The sequence below is a fragment of the Paralichthys olivaceus genome, chromosome 11 (genome assembly GCF_024713975.1).
Source record: "Paralichthys olivaceus isolate ysfri-2021 chromosome 11, ASM2471397v2, whole genome shotgun sequence".
Lineage (NCBI taxonomy): Eukaryota > Metazoa > Chordata > Actinopteri > Pleuronectiformes > Paralichthyidae > Paralichthys > Paralichthys olivaceus.
The window spans coordinates 6436479-6459683 of record NC_091103.1 but is presented as its reverse complement, the minus strand read 5'-3'; the positions used below and the strand labels follow the sequence as shown (position 1 = coordinate 6459683).

Here is a 23205-nt window from a genome sequence, read left to right as displayed (position 1 = left end):
GATCCATAAATTATTCTCTGAGAAGAAAATGAAAATGTTGGAAAATTCACAATGTTGACAGAAATTCCTGGATTCATCCCAAAATGTAATGGGTTCTCTCCTGGCACATATCGCATCCTTCCTAAAAGTTTAGTGGCATCTGTACAACAAACCAACCAACACACAAACGGACAGAGGTGACAACAACCCCCTTGGTGGAGGTAATAACTTTAACCCACATTAAACGTTTATGTCAGATTCTAAGCTACATGTCAGGTAAGCCACAGGAAACTGGCAGGAAATGGATGAGAATCTCACTTAAAAGCAATTCTATGAGCTGATTATTATAGAAGCAGTGAGGTTGGAGAGGAAAGGTTAACAAGATTTAGACAAGAACATGAAGGAGGATTAAAAGAGGGAAAAAGAAGGTTAAAGAGGAGACATTCTAATGCAATGTAAGTCCCTCAATCCTTCCTGACCCCAAGTCCAAGACTTAAAACTTCACATGAGTCATTAGCATTTGCTGGGGACTATTTCATTGTTGGGGACTATTTGTGCTGGTGTGCACCTTTCAAAACACAAGTCATAAAGTGCTTTACCAAAAAATTGGAAATCTTTTTTTAAAAAGCAAACACAAACAAATACGAAATAAATAAAATGTACTAATGAGAAAAAAGTGAAATATAGTTAATACAAAAATAAACAAAACAATACTCAGTAATGATTAAAATAGTTGGTAAGATCAGAACAAGGAGAAAGCACATCTATAAAAATGTGTCTTTAAGAGAGATTTTGAGAGTGTGTCTTATGAAATGTTCTGAAAAACACTGGGGCTCTGTGGCAAAGAGGGGGAGGATACTGTTTATCTACCTGACACACATCACTGTAGAGAAGAGCAAGAGCGAGAAGCTGCTCCTCTGGGCTCTCTCCCTCTTTCGTCTGTTCAGTGTCGCTCTATATTCAGCTCTTCTTTCAATAGAAGCACAGCTAGCTGCACTCACTCTGTAGGAGGCCTCCCTGGCTGCCAGACACTGCTCAAGTGCATGTGTGTGTGTGTCTGTGTTTACTTGATCTTCACTCCCCCACTATGCACCTTCAGCAAGATACCATGAGTCACATATGTCAGCTCCGAAACCACTGAGGCTGCTGTTAATAATGGATCTTGGAGGCACAATTAAAGGACTAATATTTTTTTATTTTGTAACTATTTTGTGTAACTTGACTGAATTTAAGGGGACTGTTGGTGGAGGTATATAAATATCTATACTCTGAGTTTACCTTCGGAGGCTGAAGACATAAATGCATGTGCAACACATCACGTCTTTGTGGCGAAGAGAGTGATGAGGTAAACAAGGAGGGAAGCAAGAGAGGAGGACAAAACAAAGAAAACAGAGATGACACATACAAAAAAAGTATTTCCTTACCTTTGTTTTGTCATCGACCACCCTGAGTCCATCAGCTGAAACCCACAATACTGCCTTGACTGTCTTCTTCCCGCTCTAAAAAAAGACAGAAAAGTAGAGAACGTGAATAATTTATAACTCAAAAGATCACGTTACGTAGTGAATGTGCTTTAATCATTTGCCCATTTCACCAGGTGTCTCCTGACTGATTCTTTCAGAGGTGCGATCAACAAGCCATTAGCATGAACAGCCTGTTTTGCTCCTTTATTTGCAGTTATGTAAGGCCATCATTACACCCTTACAAGAAAATGAGGAAGCGGTGGGTTAAGAAGCGGAGAGGCGGGCGGAGGTAAAAACTGTGCCAGCTGGCACCAGGAGTCATTTCTCCAGAGGAGGACACCAGGCAGAGCTAATAACACACTCAGCATGGGCCATGCTAAAAATACATGGAGAGGAGTGTGGAAATGTGTGTGTGTGTGTGTGTGTGTGTGTGTGTGTGTGTGTGTGTGTGTGTGTGTGCGTGCATGTGTGAATAAGGACAACAAAAATCGGAGCACTGCAGGAAGTGGCTTTGAAACCCATAGCAAAGCGATGAGAAGCCTCCATTTTTGCATAATCCTACCAAGTGGAATAGAGAGCGAGTGAGAATGGAGGTGAAGACACAAGGACTAGTGGAGGGAAAGGGGTGAAGAAGGAGATGAAAGCTTTAAGAGGACATGGAGGGAGGGGGGGGGGTGAATCAAAAGAAATGTTTTCAGTGCAAGAATCTGCAGAGAGGGGAGGGTGCTGCAGAAGAAAGATGCTGAGGAAGAAAGAAGATGGAAAGAAATAGAATTGATCCATCAGGGAGAATGAAAATAAAATGGAGCTTTGAATTGATGCACAAAACATTTCTCATGTGCAAAATAAACTTTGATTCCGATCATTTCTCTGACAAAGCTAAATCAGTTTTTAGAATGATTGTACATTGGAAACAGAAAATCTGCTTCTCTGGTTCTCATTACATCAAGAGAAGTGGTGGCAGAGCTACAGATGGGACAAAAGACACATCACTGCTTCAGTGCAGAACCACTGAGTGTGTGACACTGGTCAGTCTGTGTCACTGTGTTCACACGCTCCCTGATCCAAACCCGCTTCCCAAGGGGGCAAACTGTGTGTTTGTGTGTGAGTGTGCCAGTATGTGTTTATATGGGTCTATGTTAGCTCAGATCTCATTTTCCGGTCTCTTGGGTGTAGCGGGATCAGACAGAGAGCGAGCGATGAGCAGCCAGGCCGACAGATATGGAGTAAGACCCACCAGGGAGGATGATGTCGGAGATTAAAGTGATGAAGAAGAAAAAAACACACAAGATGGGAGAGCATTGAGCGTTATGGTGGCAATCCCATTTGAATAAAGCAAAGACTCAACACTCTGTCTTTCTGTGAGTTTAACTCAGCATCTGCAGATGGGCTCCGAGCTCAGTCAAACAACACAGAATGCATGAACGGGCATATGAGCCCAGAACAGAGAGGAGTGCAGTGTTTTATGTGCATGAGTGACGCAGGTGTTCTGATAATAGCTCATCCTTGAGGGATAACAATATCATGAGACAAGGAGCGAAGACTGGCTCTTCTCTGTTAAAGGGATTGTTTGTCTGGTCGTACAGGAAATGCAAACAAGGAATACAAGTCATATGGACTCATGGTGGAATCATGTAACACAGGATAATGAGTGTCGAACATCAGGCAAGAGTCATTAAAGAAACAGCTTAGTCATCAGTGAAAGAAACAGAGGCCTCTGCCTCAAGCAAGGATATGAGGCTTGTCATTAATTACAGGGATCGATAGACCTCTCCGTGAACTTTTGCCAATACAGCGTGAACATATATGTGTGTGCTCGTCTGTTTGTGTGTGAATGTGTGTTTGTGTGTGTGTGTGTGCGTGTGTGTGTGTGTGTGTGTATTTCTTTGGTCGATACATTGGTGGTTGAGCTCTGCGCACCTGGGTCTGTAACAAGCTCCAGCGAAGCCAATAGATCCTTGAGGTGAGTATTTGTAAAAGCCTCTACATAAAAAAGTGGACCTCTAGTTCTGTAGCAGGGGAGGTTTACGTGTCTGTCTGTGTGTGTGTGTGTGTGTGTGTGTGTGTGTGTGTGTGTGTGTGTGTGTGTGTGTTTGTGTGTGTGTGTGTGTGTGCGAGGGATACATACAACTTTAAGCTTCTTCACGGCGTCCTCACATACGTGCATCCCTCTCGACTCCTCCACCTCCACCAACCCCAGGTACTGAGGAGAAAAGAAAGCAGAAACTGTAAAAGCCAGAACCAGACACATTTTTTTTTACATCTAACCTCCAGGCCAGCGACGCAACAGCTCAGCTGAACTGAAAACTGCGTGAAAACAAAAGCATGAGAAGTAATAATAACCGAAGCCTCATTAGCTTGTATCAGTATTTGTGTAAGTGCTATGAAATTGAGAGGTGAGAAGCTGCTAATTAGCAGACATACTGTTGCCGTTAATAACGAAGACAGGAGAGTCATTTATAGCCTCACATCCCATTTTGTTGTCTCTCCAGTGTTGAGGTGTGATGTATGGAGAGCCAACAGGGACACAATTAAAGCCGCTAGCCCGGGTGAAGTCAGGAGCCAAGTGAGGAGGAAAAAAGACGAGCTCTGAATTTGGGGGACATTTTTCTCTTGGTCAAAATACCTGTTTGTATACAATGTTTGACCAAGTGCAGTAGTTTGATCTCAGTTTTTAACAATCATATAAATCTGCTTTTTATTGAAGCAGTTAGATTCAAGTTTTGCCGGTATGACTTTTTGCACCCCCATAACACATCCAGCCCCTTTACCACAAGAACCACCAACTCCTGGCTTTTGTTGTGCAATGGTATTGGATACAATCAGTTAGCATTTAAAAACATTTAAAAAACCTGTGTATAGGTCTACAAATGTATGTAGAGGTATGTTTGGATGGAGAGTTGGATTTTATATATTATAATAAAAAGGCTTAATATGCAGCAGGCAAACAGCAGGAACTCATACAAACACTTCTTGTGTGGGGTGTGGATTTTAGGACAAGTTTTAGAAAAGCAACGTTGAGCCACAAACAAATTTAACTCGAAATATAATAATTACTGGACTATAATGCTATAGACTATAGGCTACTTCTATCCATATCCAGAGAAAGTAAAGATGAGTTTTTCAGACTAATGTGGTCACGTGACCTTTGACCCCTGAAATCTAAACAGATCATATTTGAATCCAAGTGAGAAAATTAAAAGGAAGAAATTCCCTGAAGCAAACTTGGGATATCGTGTTTAAGAGGTCACAGTGACTTTGACCTGAGCCATCCAAATCTAATCAGGTAAACCTTGAGTCCAAGTACATTTTTTGCCTGTCACTGGTGCGAAGACATAAAAAAAATCATTCATCTGTTTATCCTGCTTTCCCCACTAGTTTAATTTCCACCCTCTCCTCCTCTTAACTTAACTGCTGTTCTTAAACTTTTCTCTCAGAGTTGAACTCACAATGTTACTTTGCTTTTCCTCTGGTGCAACTCAGCAGCTATTGGAGAGGCATCAATAGTGCATGACTCGTGAATACATTGGAGGAGAAAAACAGAGCGAAGTCAGAGATGTGAGAAGGAAAAACTGAATAGAAGAACGAAGAGGGAAGGGAAAAGGAAAAGCAACAATAAAGACGCTGATCTTTTTATTTTTTTTTTACGATCTCTTGCTATAAAGCTCTGAACTCCATTTCCCTGTGAAACCGTTTTCCATCAGCCTGCCTTTTCTTACACTCACATCTTCCTTTGTTCCCTTTCTCTCTTTCACGTTTCCTCTTTACTCCCGCTCCCACCATTCAGTCTCTGTCCTTCTCTTATCCACTTCTGCATCTCCCACTTTCTCATTTCATATCTCACAATGTCTCCCTGTCCCCGCTGTGTGCCCTCATCCCTCACCCTGTCATTTCCTGTGGTCTCCTCAATCTATAACTCCACCTCGTCGTCTTTCCTCCCTCTCTGCCCTCCATCTCCGCAGCTCCTCAACAAATCACTTTGACTTGCAGCAACACAGATGAGCTCCTGGTTATCCGAAAATTCGGCCATTAATAATGCATCTTTTGCATTTATTGCACATGTGGCACTCCGCTGAGAGCGAAAATATGACTTTGTTCTTTGCCCAAAGGGAAAATACCACATGGTTCGTGTGAGGATCTAATATTCTACTGAAAACAAGATATTTTTGTTTATTTGGCACGAGGATGTGAACGTCATGACCTTTCTTTCTCATAAATATCAGAAGTAAACAAATAACATCTAGTTATTACTTTTATTTATGAAAAAATATTGGAATATTTATTTTTGCACATTATGTCCATAAGAGGGCAAAGCAATACAACAAGAAACATAACTATAGCTATATTTCAACATAGATCTTTACACTCACAACTTTATCTCGACGTACCACAACTTTGCAAACGACTGATCAAACTGTGAAGTAACAGAATCACTCTTCATTCAGCCAATTGGATCTGTGAACTCTCTGCTATTGTTACTGCACGGTTCAGCTTGACCTACATTTCATTTTCAATCGATGCTGTTGTGACGTGAGGCTGTGGGACTCCTCTCCATCATGTGGTGCATTCAGTGCAGCAGCCCAGGCCCGTCATTCAATCATTTTTTCACAACCTCTGCAAGTCGACCATGATATGTCTCATTTAGGTTTCAACATTTAGATTGTTCAATAATCATTTTCCATCCATGTCATTTCAAAGTTATATATGTGCAATACTGTTACACTGAATTTCATTTGGTTTACATTGTATATATCATTTGTTTTCTATTTCCTTGTGTTCATACTGGGTTTTTACTTATTTATTACTTTTGCCTAGTGTGTATTTTCACTTCCTTCTTTGCTGCTTTAACATGGCAAACTTCAGTTGGACTAATAGAGGATCTTATTTTATTTTTACAATAGAATGTTGTTTTTAATATATTTGATTATATAACTGAATTCAGAATATTTGTGGACAGCCCCAGTATCTAGGACAAGGTTCATAGTCATTGTTTCTTGTTTCTCTGTTTACAGTTTAATGTATAAAAGACACAAACTCCAGCTTCATAGAGATTTGGAGTTGCATTGATTTCTCAACTTTCTCTCAGGTAATAAGAGTTGTGACTAAAACTTCTGAATGGCTTTGTCCTCCATCTCCCCCTGAACTCACTCGTCTCCTGTGATGTTCAAGGACAAGGTGCTGAACAAATAAGGATCCAATGCACCTGATATAGTTGAGCAACCATATACAGGGGCATACATGAGTTATGGTGAATGAACTGTGGGTGAGGACCTCGGAAACTTTCATTTACTTTAATGAGTGTGACCTTTTGGTTTATCTAGTTTAGATATGTGGAGCAAAGTTTAAGTCTTCAGCCAAACTAGGAGATTATTCTCTTGTCAATATGACCCATGTTCATTATTCATATTCTCCATTAATAATCTGCCTGGGAAGGAAACCCATGAATATATATTATATACTGGTCGGGAATGGTACAGCGCTGGACCAGAACTCACCCGAACAGCGAAGTTACATTTTCCCTTGCGTACCGCCTCCTCGTCAGCCTGCCACTGATGGGGTCTGCTGGCCTCCGGCACGTAGGTGGGCTTCTTCCTCCTCAGGCTCTGACGAAGCTTGTTCATCTCCGGGGTCACGTGCTCCCTGGTACTGTGGGGACACACACAAAAAAAAACAAAGGCTCAATAAGCTGAAATAAAAACAAACAAACACTGAAAAGCATTAATTTACTGTGAACATGACAGCGAGCTTCATAGAGCTAATTTAATAAATGAATAAACTATGATTTAAAGGAACGCCAGCTGAGAGCCTGGAGCTGTGGTCTTGTGTTTCATACATGATGGTTATGAGTGAAGTGGGATTGATTTCATTGATCAACTCCAGCTCATTATGCACTAACAAGGCAGTCGGTACACGAGAGTCATAAGCACTTCCCGCCATGATGATCTATTGATTCTCCATACAGACAATCCGGGCTGCTGCGCACATCACACAGGTAGAACGTGAACGCTGATGAACACAAAGCATCGAGCAGCATGCTGTTATCTCTCCAAGAAACATCAAGACTGCTGAGCGGGACACACACACACACAGACAGACACACACACACACAGACACAGACACACACAGACACAGACACACAGACACAGACTCCAATCCTTCTCTGAACACACTCCAGTCCTCTCTGCTGCTTAATTAGACCATTCAGCCCTCTGGCCTGTTTAGCGATGCAAATTTTCGAGCATAATGAAACACGATGCCATCAAAACATGACCTGCTTAAAAATGATAATTACTGTTTTCATTCCTCCATGATCCTCCCTCAACAGGAGACGTGGAGTACAATGAAATCAGCTCTTCTCCCGTGGCTCCTCTCTGCTTATCAAGACGGAGTTAACTGCACCACCTGCTCCGCTAATACCCACTTGAAACCCTCCACTCTAAGACCCCAATCACTGTGGTCCACTCGCTGTCTGTACATGTATTTTATGCTTAACACATTTTAATGGAATGTTGATCTGAGAAGCAAGAGCAGCAATTCCTACATCCACATTATTAGAAAACCAACCAAAGAGCATACAGAGGTAATCAGAGTTCTTTTAAATACAGTATCAATGCAAAACGTTAAGAAATTAAAGACTGCGAAGGTTAACAGAAATATTTATGTAAAATCCCTCACTGTCTCTACCCCTCCATATGTCTTAATGGTTAATCTGAGTAAATACTGGTCTTACCATCTGGTTGCTCCAATAATTGGCATCCTGGCTACAACAGGGTGTGAAAGTCCATAAATATTACACTGAAGACAAGTAATGTCCATATGTACAGCTGAGTGCTGTATCCTGAAGAGAGGAACTCTCCGCTTTGCTGTTCTACACACAGGTCAGGGTTTAAATGCAAAAATATATATATATATAAACAGACACATCACTTCTCATAATCGTTGCTGTTACTGGCAACTGGTCACCAAAGGCTGGAAGCATGTGCACACACATACACACCACACACACCCACACAGCTCAGATGTGTGGGTGTGTGTGTGTAATGCAGATCATTTGAATGAAACAGCTCAAGTGGCTCAGTCATTCAGCTGGCATGTAAGGCATGTGCACGCACACGCACACACACACACACACACACACACACACACACACACACGTACATACAAGCCCCATCTGCAGTATGGTTTGCACACATGTCGAGGCGTGTGCTAGTCATATCTGGGCAAAGCTCCAAATGACTGGCACCTGGTTGGCACAAACACTACTGGAGCAGGTGTGAATGTGTGTGTGTGTGGTAAATAATACCCCACAAGGGAGGCAGGCGGGGGAGTTATGGGGGCAGGATGGGGGATGGGGAATAAACGATGCCCAGTAACTGCCCTCAGATGGTTTTGGGGCAGAGGAGGAGGAGTGAGGGACTAGCACTGGCATCAGATACCAGGCCACAGGGGGAATGAGACTGAAAGTAAGTAATTGAATTAATGGCATCGGATCAAGAGAAAAATCACTGGCGGAAGTGAGGGAATAAAGACATGAGGTGAGACAATAAGTGTCACAACCCATCAAGTTAACCCTCTACATACTTTATACTCTTGGGAAATTGGAAACATGTGGGGGACAGACACATAAACATACCAGAAAAACACAGAAATGAAATGTAAATCTACTTCCTGCGAGCGGCAATATCAAAGGTCCCAAACAATGTAAAATATGTGAGGGTAGATTCTAAGGAATCCATGACTCACAATACATCTGGAGTATGTGTAGAACACATGAAGGGGTTTGATGCAAAGTAGGAAAACAGACCAACAACCCAGCAGTAACAGCAGACATCATCTCTGAAGTGAATATAAGGAGAGTAATGTATGATGATGCGGACAGCATAAATATAAACCTTGTATCTTAAAGCTAAAGTTTGATGTTTTAGTAAACAGGTTTTTTGCTGAGTTCTATGACTCGTTAAAAAAGGTTCCTTCAATAAGACACATTATGGTGAGTTTAAAAAACACAATTTCCTGTTTTATGGTGGATCTCGTTGCGTCCTTTCGGTAATAATCTGCTGACTTTAATGACACTATAAATGGAAAAAATATTTATTCTAACTTTGTCAAATGTGACTTTTCTCTGTAATGTGCTGGAGGAGATTCTGCCTGCATGTTGTAATGAAGCTATAAGCTAAAGTTCAGTCTCCTTGCACACGCCTCCTAAGTCACATGCATAGTTCCTGCCATCTCTGACCTCCACCATCTCGTTGTATTTTCATCCAATTACAACCTAACAAGCTCGCCTTGAGTCAATCACCTGTAGGTCAATGTTTAAAATATCAAACCACTTCTACTGTCTCATCAGAAGCCAACATCCATCACTGTGCTCCAGGCTGCGGGGGGGAATTATTCCTCTGTTTATAATAATAATAATAATTTTTCCTTCTAAGATCATTTTTATTATAAAAATCTGATTGAACTAATCCTTAAATTAAATGAATGTTTTTATATATGTACAGAAGTGTACCTTCCTCAAGTATCATGTGGAGGAACCAGTAAAGTTTTTTTGTTATTTGTTGTTGTGAGTAATTGCTCTCACAATGAGTCGTTGCTAAGAAACACAGACGACACAAAATCCACATGTGCCACAGTGACAGGACATAAAAAAATATGACCGTTGAAAAAACATGAGAATAAAATTGAAAGTCCTCTCGCTGAGCAGCACAGTGTGAAATCAACTGAAATCTGATAGTAAATGCACTTTGATGTAGTCTGTATAGAGACACACTAGGGTGGAGACATTTACCCAGCATGCAACATGCAAAGCCCTTGCATAGCTGTGACTTCACCTCATACAATAAGAACCATCTGCGTGAAGAAAAGAAAAAAAGGACGAGAGGAATAAAAACAGAGGGAGGGGGGAAGTTTGGCCGGCGGGAAAAACATCAAAATAAATCTATAAATCAATGGCACAAATGAAATCCCAGTCTCATCATAAACCCACGCAAAACTCCGAAGCACTTCAGCGTAGACTACACAAACATGAGGCCCGGTGCCAAAATACACATAGTTGTTCCCCATCCAGTGTTTGACTTTCAGCAGCCATCCATTACAGAGGAGATGGCAGGGGCGACGACTTACGATCGCACAATGTTATGTCGTTGTTCACCCCAGCTGACCTCCCTTCATCTCCTGCACCCAGTTTTAAAGGGAAGAAGAAGTTCACCTACTCATGCAGACTATTAAATATGGGGAAACGTGTGTGTGTGTGTGTGTGTTGTTTATGTCAATAATATCAGTTTATTAGCTTGTATTCAAAGTATGTATTCACTCTGTATGCTCTGTGTTGAGTCTGAATGAACTCATGTGTGTCCAGCTGTGTTTTGTGCTGGGCCAGATGTGAGTCTGATTGATATGTTTGGCACTCTCCCTCCCTTTCACACAAGCTCACACACTCACACAGTGTTCCTCCCTGATCCAGATGTTCTGTGTTCATCGCAGCGGCTCAGAGGTTTTTGGCAAAACGGGACACGGCTCCTCCCTCACACTTCTTCACAATCAGATGCTCGGAAACACACCTCACACAAGGAGGGGGAGACAGGGGAGGAGCAGCAGCATGGAAGAGAAGTGATGATGTTGTCACACAAACACACAGACATAAATACACAATGTTCTGTCTCCATGACCACAGCTTTAACCATAACTGCTACTCGCCTTAAGTTTAAGGACATTCACCTGAACTTAACCTAACCCCATAATGTGACTGTGTCAGTTTTAGGTCCCCTCAACATTCATTATACCTAGACCACACACACACACACACACACACACACACACACACACACACACACACACACACACACACACACACACACACACACACACACACACACACACACACACACACAATGAGTCATTGGCACCTCGTATTACAGTAAGCCATATATCTGTGATGTTCCGGAGAGACAAGTAAGGGTGTGTGTGTGTGTGTGTGTGTGTGTGTGTGCGTGTCTGTGTTGCAGCGAGGGATTGTCTCAGCTTAGTCATCACCGAGCTGACCACTTTCTATGGACTCAATGTGCCGTACTCTCTCCCCTCCCTCTCAGTTCAGCTGAATTCAGGCTCATGTCATTTCAAAGTCTTGTATAAACAGACCGTGTGATTGATGATTTATAAAGATGCAGTTGATTCTGCTCAATTCTGGTCTCACAGGAATCTGATGAGCATGAACAAACTTTGCAACAAACACCATTGAATTCTTATTCATCCATTACGGAGATAGACATATTTTATTGCAGCGACAGCTCTGATGAACCAGACTGCTAAATATACAGCATCGGACGATTTAGCAGCTGAAGAACCAGGTATTTATTTTCCTGTTGGGTTGTTTAAGACGATGAATGATACTCTGTATCTGCTGGATGTGTAATTGGGTATTTTTTTGCTGACAAGCTCATCATAAACTGTTCATTAGCTGCTTTCAGACTTGGATGCAGTCCACATATTTTCCTGAAAGTTTACAGAGGGGCTGTGTGTGAGAATGCAAATGTTATAGTCAGTTGCTCTAGACATATATAAAATGAAAATTTGCAGGTTGTAGGTAGGTCTCACTTTTTAGTTGTGTATGCCCTATCAGGACTGTGATATAGAATTCTTCTAAAATGGATTCAAACCAATAGTTTTATTAATATTAAGTATATCATTTAATATTGTTTGATAAACCTTGATAGGTAAGTGAGCAGTCCTTATTAGAGGTGTTATGTTGGACATTGATCTGTGTTTGTATGTGTGACAAGAAGGTTTATATTTATATTTAGAGTGAAAATATGTGCACTCAAACACACACGCATGCATGCTCCCACACACACAAACAAATACACACATGAAGGCTCAAATCCATTCATGTTATGAGTGGTCATTAAATGTCATCTCCAAGCTAATATTAGCTAAGGAACTTTTGAATTGATAGATTTGAATCAGAAACACAATACATGCAGGAACATTATGGTCACACACACACACACACACACACACACACACACACACACACACACACACACAGAGAGAGAAAGGTGACCCAGTTTCTGGGCCCTAAAGACTTGAACTGACACTGAGTGACCCGAATAGTGATGCTGACATTTGCTATCCTCAAAACTCTGTCTCTCTTTTCCTCAGAGAGTGACAGGTGGTGTGTGTGTGTGTGTGTGTGTGTGTGTGTGTGTGTGTGTGTGTGTAAGATTAAAAAAAAATAAAGGAGTGTGATCATGCAGTGGACATAAACCAGGGCACTTGTGTTTAGACTGAAGGCTGACCCAGGACAGGATGGCCTTGTTCATTGCAGTGGTTTATGAGGCTGTTCAGGAGTGTGTGTGTGTGTGAGTGTGAGTGTGTGTGTGTGTGTGTGTGTGTGTGTGAGTGTGTGTGAGTGTGTGTGAGTGTGTGTGAGTGTGTGCATGAGACAGGGTCAGACAGACCAAGAGAGCCTGCTACAGGCTCCTGTAAGGTCAGTGTTCCCTCCAGGAAATATGGCTCTATATCAGCTTTGAACTGGACTGAAAGACGGAAGCACACATATACTGGAAACACACAAACCAATCATTTCTATACACAACATGTACCCGGTCAACCCATCGTGCTGTTTGTCTCAGATTTCTTAAATCATCCTATATCCATTAATCTCTCTACCTCATCCACCCCTCTGCTCAGCCCTACCCAAATCCATTCATCCTCTTTCCCCTCCCTCATCCCTTCTTACTAAGTTTGGGGCATATCTCTTAAATGTCTAATTCTAGGTATCATCAGAGGGGGGGCTGTACTAAGCTTGGATGGAATAACACCTGAGTCGGATCCCCACACTGTCTCCCTCCGACCAGTTACCAGACCAGCCTATCAGACACATCTTCACCTCAACGTCAAGTCATTTTCCCACAACATACAGTTATATCAATTTACATTCAAACATTTAGAGAAGTGCTATATAGTCTTCAAGGTCCAACATTTGTACTGAATATCCACATTCTCACCTGACTTCTACTGTATATCATCTTTTTAAAATATTACAAGAGTTCTGGGTCAAATTTGATCGGAATCCTTAAAGTCAACTTCCTAATTCAATCCAAAGAAGCACAGGGCGTTGTGTCCAGACACAAAAGCCAGATAACCAAGTCAGCTGGTGAGCAGACATTTTCCAAATCAACGTCATGGCTACAAAACAACACAATTACACAAATATTCGATTACTACATCAATAATCTATTTCCACAGAAAACATTGCAGCTGCAACGATGACGTTCAGTTGAGGTCACTTTCATCAAGGCCCAGAAGCTCTCTCAGATTTATTCAAGTTGACCCAAAACTCACACACTCCTATATATCAGTCCTCTTAAATGTGGCTGATCTTTTTCATCATCTGAAAACAGTTAACATCTGATGCAGATGCCACGTTCTTTCAAGAATCATCCCACATCCTTCCACCAAGTTCACTGGAAATCCATTCAGCTGTTTTTGTGTCATCTTGCTTACAAACATACGAAACCAACCACCAAAGGAATGGACAGAGGGGGAAACATAACCTCCTTGTTGGAGGTAAAAATAGTCGTATACAGTCTGTACCCGTGCTGTCTAATATGCACCCATATGAAACATAAACGCCCTTGGGTCAGGCAGCTACAGTGAACAAATATAAAGAAACCCTGAGCCTCTGTAGAATGTTGTATACAGAACAGTGTGTAGGAGGCTTGTGATGCAGCGAGGAGGCAGAAAAATGACCATGTTGCATCAGTGTATCAGTAATAACTCTGTGAGTGCCAGTTTACAGACTGATGGATGGTGGCAGGTGAAGCAGAGCCATGTGTTTAACCATCAGCCTGGCACCCACTATGGTAATTGTGTCTGTCATTCTCACACACACACACACAGACTGTGTGCCAGGGCCACTCCGAGAAGTAAAGGGTCGGTGGGTTCGTGTATCTCTCAGTCATTGAAATTCAGTACCACTCAACAATCCATAGTGTTTTTTTTATGCAGTGCTCCTCAGGCTGCAGTACTTTTCGATCAGACTCATAACATCATATAATATTGACTTGTGGTATGTCCTTGAATGATTTTCCATGTACTGTAAAATATAATATTTATGGAGTCAGTAGTGTTTACTTGAAATCCGACTCCCCAGGGTTGTTTCCTGTAGTGTTAATATTTTCTGAATTTAACAACAGAAAAAGCAAAGGTTGTCTAGAGACACACTCACTTGCCTATTTCTGTTGCCAACACAATATCCAGTACCCTGCACCAAGGCAGCACTAAACTAAACTGAATTTATTTGGATTTTCTGTTGACACTGGAAAGTGGGTTGGTTGGCATTAGTATCAATGTTCGTATTTCTTTATTGACTACACAGAGCAGTGTGGAAGGAAAACGACGGGCAGCGGGTGAGAACTAAACTGTGTTTTTTAGAGAAATCTGAAATTAAAATATGTTATAATAATAACTTATGACAACACCTTTGACTCCTTCACTTTCAGTCAGATAACTTTCACGACTGACCGAGAACTAGCCAGCACATCAAAGAGACGTTTTCAGTGGCTCGGGAAATGTTCCACAATGTATTAGCTGTTGATAGTCACAAGCTCTGCACTTTATCGCTGAGGAAACCCACTGACAGCTGCAGGAGCACAGGAGCTACGACTGTTCACAGATACCTTTCAGAACTCAACCATCAAAACAGGAGCACAGGGAAGCCATAACCCATTTGATGTGAGTGACTTTGTTTGTTGCATGTGCGTTAATCATGGGTGACAGGTCGGGTCATACGTTACTGGGTCCAGATTTGACTTGGAGATAATTACAGGTTGGATCCAGAACAGAGCTTTGCAGGGTTTGAGTTTGCAAACATAGACTCAGGAAGGACTCCGCCTGAAGGCTGCAGACATCCTGATTTAATTCTGCACGATATGGGAAAGATGCACAATATCTTCAAATTCATGCAGCTCATGTGTGAGGGGAAAATAAAAAACCACACCAGCACTGCAAATGTCTCCTTCAACCATGTTGCTCTTGGAGAGGAGAAAAAACATCATCATTAAAAAACCATTTAGAAAGATGCGTTGGTGTATTTTATGATGTTCTAGTCCTCAAAGTATATTAAAGGCTTTTTATTTTGAACCAATCCCTTGAGCGCATGAATTTGACATGCAGTTATTATACCACACCCGATGTGTGAATAATTTGTTCCTGTTGGTGCTGTTCATGTCTGGAGGAATAATAAAAACTGGATCATCACCAAAAGCTTTTTTCACAAGTGTTATTCTTGTTGCGCTGAGTGTTTAAAGCTGAAAACTTTCCCTCTTTTACCTCAAATGTTTAAAGATAAACTTTTGATGATGACTTTGGTTCTTGCAGGCTTGAGTCAACCAAACCACTTTTTTTTTGCTCATATGTGACTCAGGTCTGTTTATTTTAATGACAAGTCAGTCTGATCTTTTGGACACATTCTTATTTGGTTTAAATCTGATGCAGGTCGGATGCAAACGACCTCAACATCACTCTACAGCGACATCAGTCACAATTCTGAGGCACTCACTCATACAAACATGGAAGACAGCAGACATTGATGGAGGTCGTCAGTGGCAGGACAGTGAGGTGTTATACATTATAAGTATTTGCTGTGAAATAATAACCAATTTGTTAGAAAACATCTTGCAAGAAATGTCTCAACAGGGCCACAGAAGGACAAGGCTGCAATGTCAGAGGAAAATTAAGAATCTGAAAGCAAAGTCCAAAGAAGCTCAAGATGAACCAACGTGTGACGTAGTATGATGTGTTGTTCCTTTGTGCACGAGGATCAGTTCAGTTCAGTCAGAGCAATAAATCTGAATTGAGCACTGAGACTTGCAGTGTGAACGTGGCCGTTTTTTAGATTGCAGTAAATTCTATTTTCTTTTCCCCAGACAAGTCCATTCTGAACCAAGTTAGAATATTCTAATAACGAGGGTTATGACAAGAAACGTTGAGTGATGTTCTTGGAATAGAATGACATGTCATATGAAGATGGAGGGATCCAGGAAGCAGCGCTGGTTTCCGGAGTCAGTCCGGTCATGGATTGACTGCAGCTAAATGACATTTACTGGCACTTACTCACATTATCATTCTCCAACATACAAGCAGCATTGAGCAAACAGGCAAATGTTTTCCTACACATAATGCAATTCATACTGTCAACACCACAAATGACTGTGAGATCAGCTAAAGGCAATATACTGTGTGTCTTCATCTCCACTGAAAAGAAAATAATAAGATAAAATTCTCAGCTATGATAAAACAAGTAGAGGAACTATCAACGCTAGTGGCCAGGTGGCTGAACGAGGTCAGGCTATCAAAACGTCCTGGAGTTAAACTCCTCTGCTCACCAGTCTCACCTTTGCTGTAAACAGGAGGTAGCTGGGACATTTCAAATGACGTTGTGTTAGCTTTACAGACAGAGAGAGAGAGTGAGAGGCCTGGGAGACGCATGTGTGGGGGTGAACTCGCACATACGCATTCACACTTGTATACACAATGCACTGTCAACTCAACAGAAGAAAACACACACACAGCTTCCACACTTATTATCCTCTTCCTCCAGGCTTATCAGGATCCTGTGCTACTGGCCCTCCTGTCATGGTTTCAGCTCCCACCCACACAAGTTAAGCCTGAAGAAGATTGTCTGTGTCGGAGTGTGTGTGTGTGTGTGTGTGTGTGTGTGTGTGTGTGTGTGTGTGTGTATGTGTGCAGAATGACTTCCCTTCCTTTTGTGCAACGTGTTTGTGCATCCTACATCATGATGCATGCATTTGTGCACACATTGTGTGTGGTGTGTGTGTGCATGTGTATGTGTGTGTGTGTGTGTGTGTCTGCTTGTGTACATGTGTGTGAATGGGATCCCAGACACAAAAGAGAGGCAGATTAACATAACAATATCCAAATCCCCCTGTGCCCTTGGAACAGCAGGCGAAGAGGGTACAGACCACACTAGCTCTGTGTGTAAGCAATTTTGTACTTTCCTCCATCATCAGAGCACGTCCGTGTGCCAGAGTGTGCCTGTAGCTGTGACAGGAAAATTGTGTGTGTGTGTGTGTGTGTGTGTGTGTGTGTGTGTGTGTGTGTGTGTGTGTGTGTGTGTGTGTGTGTGTGTGTGTGTGTGTGCAGTGCAGCCGGGCATGAAGTGGAGCAGTATTGTCGATATGCTTCTGTATCATATTGTCATTCTGTGTTCCTACTTTGTATTCTCTCCTATCGGTCCAGACCAGTGCCACAGGCCAGCTCATCATCTGTGCTACATTACTTTGGAGTTTTCTTTCCCTACTTCTCCTATCAAGAGCGTGATCTTTCATTTCAAGAGATTATTTCTTCATTTCTCGTTCAGATTTTGTATCGCTTCCGCTCCAAACCCCGCCCTCTCTCTTAAATACTGGAGATCCCTTCGTGTGAGCAACTTTTCTCTGCTCCAACTCAAAACTGCTCTCAGCAGTGCTTTGACTGCACAGTTGAGCTGCTTCTAAAGTTTGAGTCCTTCTCCTCAGGCTGCATGTGTGCTTACAAAACTTCTGCAAGAAGGGATCAACAGAACTTGAGAAGGCCAAAGTTTTGATGGGAGCATTACAAAACGTGAACATGAAATTTAGAAATAAGACTCTTTAACTGAAAGAGCACGCATTTGAATGATCAGGCAGTCGGAAAGAAACTAACTCAATGCATTACTGATGTGACAACAAAATGTGTGGCACACTTTCATCTCTGGGGTCAGTGATGCAGAAAAAAATAAAATAAAATTCCAGACTCAAATTGCAATGCTCCATACTTACTATTTCTTTTTTGTGAGCATTGTTTTAAAACATAATCACATCATTAAAGCATAATGTCACATGAAAAGAACTAAATTAACTTGACGAGACAAAGTGAAATTCATAAGATGTTTACTTTAGTGAACTCAAAGAGAAAATACTTGACTTTGTAATGCTGACATTTCTTAATGTGATAACAACCCCACCCATGAGCTTCGGTTGTGCAGATTTTATATCAGCCCCTAGTCACCAAGAAGAAGGGACGCAGGTGTGGCTCTGCAGCCAGTATTCAGAAACTCTGATCTCTCACAGTGAAAAAGAATCAGGAGCTAACCTTGGTCTCCTGCTTTTTGAGAAGTTGCATTGTTGAAACATTCACATTTTTCTCAACCTCATGTCTCCATCCTCTTTCAAACTCTCTCTTCTTTCAACTTCCTTTCACGGTTAATCGATACTTCCTTGACTCTTCACCCACACACACACACACACTCTTCCCATTTTCACCCTTTGCAAACTCAATTTTCAATATCGCATCCCTCCTCTCATCTTCCCCCTCCTGTTGAGCCTCCATCTCACCATTTTTAATTTGTCCTCATTTTGCCTTTTGCGTACAAGTCTCTGACGACTTCGTTATTCTCCCTCATCAACTTGTTCTTTTTCTATTTTCCAAAACACATGAGAGCTGTACTTCTCAGTTATCTAATCATGACGGAAGAGAGAGCGAGAGGGAGAAAGTCAGAGAAAGAGAGGAAGTGAGGGAATTTAAGCGAAGCCGTCCCTCCCTTCACTCTGACAACCCTTGAAAACACACTGTGTAAAAAGGGTGTATGGCAGGTGTTCATATACACACACACACACACACACACACACACATAATCACTCTCATATTGATACATACTCACAAAAACATGTGCAGAAACGAACACTATGCAGGAATCAATTTAGCAGGTTTAATCTCTTCCATATGGGCATGGGGGCTAATGCATCTGCTAAGGCTATTAGCCGCTATGAGCCTTGTGGATACTAGACGAGACCTATTATCACTTTGGCAGTGACTGAAAATATCACTGTAGCCAATAACCCAACAGCAGCAACAACAGTAACAAAGCACTGTTATCAGTATCACAAAGACGATCTCACATGGACCTTTGTCGTGCTCCTCGTTGAAACAGGGTCAACTTGATGGACAGAAAAAGACGCGAGGCTGAGAAGAATAGCCCAAGGTGCTGATTGCCACAGTAACAGTCGACCCAGTTTGACACTTAAACACATCAAGCTGCACGATCGCACGCGCACAAATACCAGAAGACACTATGTTTATGTACAAGCAGGACCCCGAAGTGAATACGCCTTTGTGTGTTGAATGTCATCTGCCAGTTGCTAAACAAGCACACACACAAAGTTAACACCTGTTTGACTCACCCAAGCTCGATGGCCTCCTCCATCTCGCCACCAGAACTCATGTCACTCAGGAACGACAGCAGACGAGAGGAGATGACAACAAGCTGAGAGCAAGAACTCCCTCAGACCAGCCGCCACAGCAATAGCAACGGAATGAGAAAAAGATGAGAGGGGGCGATGAGAGGAGCGAGGGAGCGTGTGATGATATTGCATTTGTGAACGAGGGACAGGGAGGAGAGGGAACACAGAGCGCACTCAAGAGAGAGAGAGAGAGAGAGAGAGAGAGAGAACCACACCTCTTCTTAAAGGATTAACTTGGAAAAAGGAGCCTGGACACATTTGCAGATACACACACAAGCACAACGTGATGCACCCAAACACAATCAAACTGCCCACGACCCCAGCCTGGGTAAGCGTCTGGTGTACACATACACACAAACGAGTACTGTACACACATACACTCACAGCTGCGCTAAAAATAAAGTCAAATCAATGTTTGATGCTCCAGATCCTGGGAGTGGGGAAAGAAGAGAGTGGGAGGATAGAAAGAGAGAGAGTAACAGAGAGAAAGGAGGGGTGTTTAGGCGAGTCATGGTGGGTGGTGGCACAGTTTTCTTTCCTCTCCATCTGCTGTGGGCGAACTGGTCAAGAGTGCACTGGGGGAGAAGGCAATAACTGGGGCTGGGGTCTATAGGGACGGGCGCTCGTGCTGGAACTGGGGAACAGGGTCAGCACTGGAGGATGTATTTAACCTGGTAGTGTGTTTTCACAAGTGGACACGCAGCAGAGTGCTGCTCCACAGTGCTGGATGCTGAAGGGCAGGCTACAGAAATACAGCAGGCAGCGTTCTCATGAAATGAACAAGTACTGATCTGATTCTGTTTGCGAAATGATGAAATCCACAGACCATCACGAGCACCTGGTTGGATGACTGCTCCATGTTTTTGGCTCCGGATTTTCTAGCTGGGGAAACATTGCTTCGCGTAGGTGGAGAAACTTATATCATCGAAACATTTCAGGGATTCTATTCTCTGAACTCTGAGACAGGATGTTGAGGTATTCCAGCAAATGTGGTTTCAACGTTTGTTCACAGGGTTCGCCACTTTCAAGAGCTTTGTGGGACACGCTCTGATTTACATACTGTTGCTCTGTGCTTTATTGGAAAATCACTGCAGGGCCACTTACTATGCAAATGAGAAATCGTGGAATATCTCGTGCCCAAAATATTAGAGAGAGCGGCAAGTTAGCTGCTGCGATAAAGCTAGATCAGGAGATGCAGATGAAGGGCAGAAGAACAACAAATACGTCCATCCACTCACTTCTGTTACATTACCTGTGAAACATTCCTCTTCATCACACTAAAACCTCTGTGCAGAGTTCTGGCCTCTGTTAATCCTCCAGACTCTTGGATCTCAATCTCAAACACCCAGAATCAAACAGGCTTGTTGGCAGTTGGTTGGGCTGAGCCGGTGGGTTTAGAGACAACAGAACTAGACTGAAAACCACACCATGCACTCTGTTTACACCATGAACCCAAGTGCATTTTGGGTTATATAATCACAGGGGTAAAAGTAGAGGTATAATGCACTTCAAACAGTGATGTCAGGCAGGGTAGTTAGGTAAACACACATATAACATGTGCTTCCTTCAGACATGCATTGAAGGGAGTGGAAATAAACAAAAAGAATCCAAATATCTCCGGATGAAAACGAGGATGTAGAAGATGCCAAAGAGGACAAATGAGATTCAAGAGCTTTTGGTGATATGAGCGGACGCTGGTGTCAAGATGTACACAGAAACACTTGATTTCAGCAGTTGAATATATATATATATATATATATATATATATATATATATATATATATATATGTCAAGTCCTGCCTCCAGCATGCTCTAATCCTCGCCAGAATGCTCCTGACATTCCCCTGACTCAGACAATCTCCTGCTGCGGTGTTCATGTATGTGAAAACATTTTCTCGAGTTCCTGTCTAAAAACGCTGATGGTGCGAAAGCTAAATTGCTCTAAGTCAAATAAAGAAGTGAAAAGAAGTGAAACAGAGTTTATTTGCCTCCTCTAAACTACATGCAATGACTTGGGAGACAAGGCAGTATGTGACTCCACTGTGTATTCTTCCAGTTTAGCAACAGTTCAGTTACAACCCCAATAAAATCTACCGTGAGCGGAGAAATGGACTCAGGTCACACAGGATGCATTTTGAGACACCTCCTGATATCAGGACAGTGGTTGGATCCAGTCTGTGATTCAGGAGGGTTTGAGCTGCAGCTCAGTGTCGCGTTGTGTGTTAATGCTATCTCGCACATTCCTCGCCCTTCCACGATTCCACTTCATCCCCATAAGCTGTTTACCCTCCAACACCCCGAGCCAGAGATCAACAATGGAGGAGAGTCAGAGGGATCAAAAACGTCCTTGTTGTGCTCTGGCTTTGTCCACGTGTCTGTTACAGACACAGCATTCTGGGTATTTGTTGCTAACTGGCAGTGTTCAACAGCAGCTTCCTCTGTGCTTGTTGTCAGTCGCCTCTTGTTGGCAGAGGTGACATTAAACGCTGACTGGCATCCTGATTCTTATGTACTTAAAATGTCCCTGTGGGAAAACATGACTTCACAGAACTGCATTAATTACAAAATGCGATGTGAATAAATACGCACCACAATCAAATGGGAACATAACACTGCGCAGATAATACAAAGGACTGTGCACGGAAACAATTTGATCTTATCCACAGTGAAAGCAGACTGAAATCACTTTCTAGTTTTAGGCTGCCAATAAAAACACATCTGGGGGACAGATAGAAAGCTGTAAGGACAAATGTCCTCCAACTTAAGTGGTTAGATTGTTTCCTGAGTACAAAAACACATCTTTGTCCTGTCTGCTGGGACATATTCTGAAGACCATTACAATCCACATGTCTGGCACTGAAATCATCACTGCTGACAGGTATAACCTCTTGTTAGGATCCGATCACACTCTCATCGTCACATGGTTTGGAGCTTTCCAATTGTTAAAAAGGTGACTGTGACATTTACAAATACAGATAAAGCCCCCACACACAAATGTCATTGTGGTCCCAGTGCTGCCAGACATTTGTTCTGTATGTCTGATGCAGGACAATATCTGTGTATCATCATTTAATCTATTTGTCTTCGCCCGCAAGAACAAACTTTTTCTGACATGGCCGAAGCTGTGTTACAGTATAGTTTATGAAAACGTAATAGCTCGGCCTGGTAAAAGGTAAGAACCACAAGCTTTCATCCTTTCTAGCTGCACTTCTTTCATTTGCTCTTTGTCTACTGACTTTGCATCTGGCTCGTTATTAACTCGTCCTCCTCCGCTTTTCTTCTTCACTCCTCCAGGAGAGAGAGAAGAATAGGGTGAGAAAGAAAAGGATCTAAAAATAAGACCAAGCCACAGAAGAAAACAAAAGCAGCCACAGTTTTAAACTAATCAGAGGCAGGTGCAGTGTATCATATCCGCCAAATAGCTGTTCTGCAGAATACTCTGTGTGTGTGTGTGTGTGTGTGTGTGTGTGTGTGTGTGTGTG

At 42.3% G+C, this 23205-nt stretch overlaps 1 protein-coding gene across 4 annotated transcripts in view; it reads right to left on the bottom strand.

Annotated features, from left to right (window-relative positions):
* The window catches only part of numbl (NUMB like endocytic adaptor protein), a 54907-nt gene that overhangs the window by 8194 nt on the left and 23508 nt on the right, over positions 1-23205 (bottom strand). Inside the window, exons 1-4 of one of the 4 annotated variants that reach the window (XM_020095275.2) lie at positions 19664-19840; positions 6938-7088; positions 3571-3645; positions 1404-1478 (exon numbers count right to left, since the gene is read on the bottom strand). In XM_020095275.2, coding sequence (XP_019950834.2) covers positions 1404-1478; positions 3571-3645; positions 6938-7088; positions 19664-19704 — 342 coding nt within the window. In that variant the 5' untranslated portion in view covers positions 19705-19840. Of the gene's footprint in view, positions 1-1403; positions 1479-3570; positions 3646-6937; positions 7089-8172; positions 8194-10883; positions 11008-19663; positions 19841-23205 lie in introns of those variants that run through there. The other 3 variants (XM_069535032.1, XM_069535031.1, XM_020095276.2) reach the window with 3 other exon arrangements.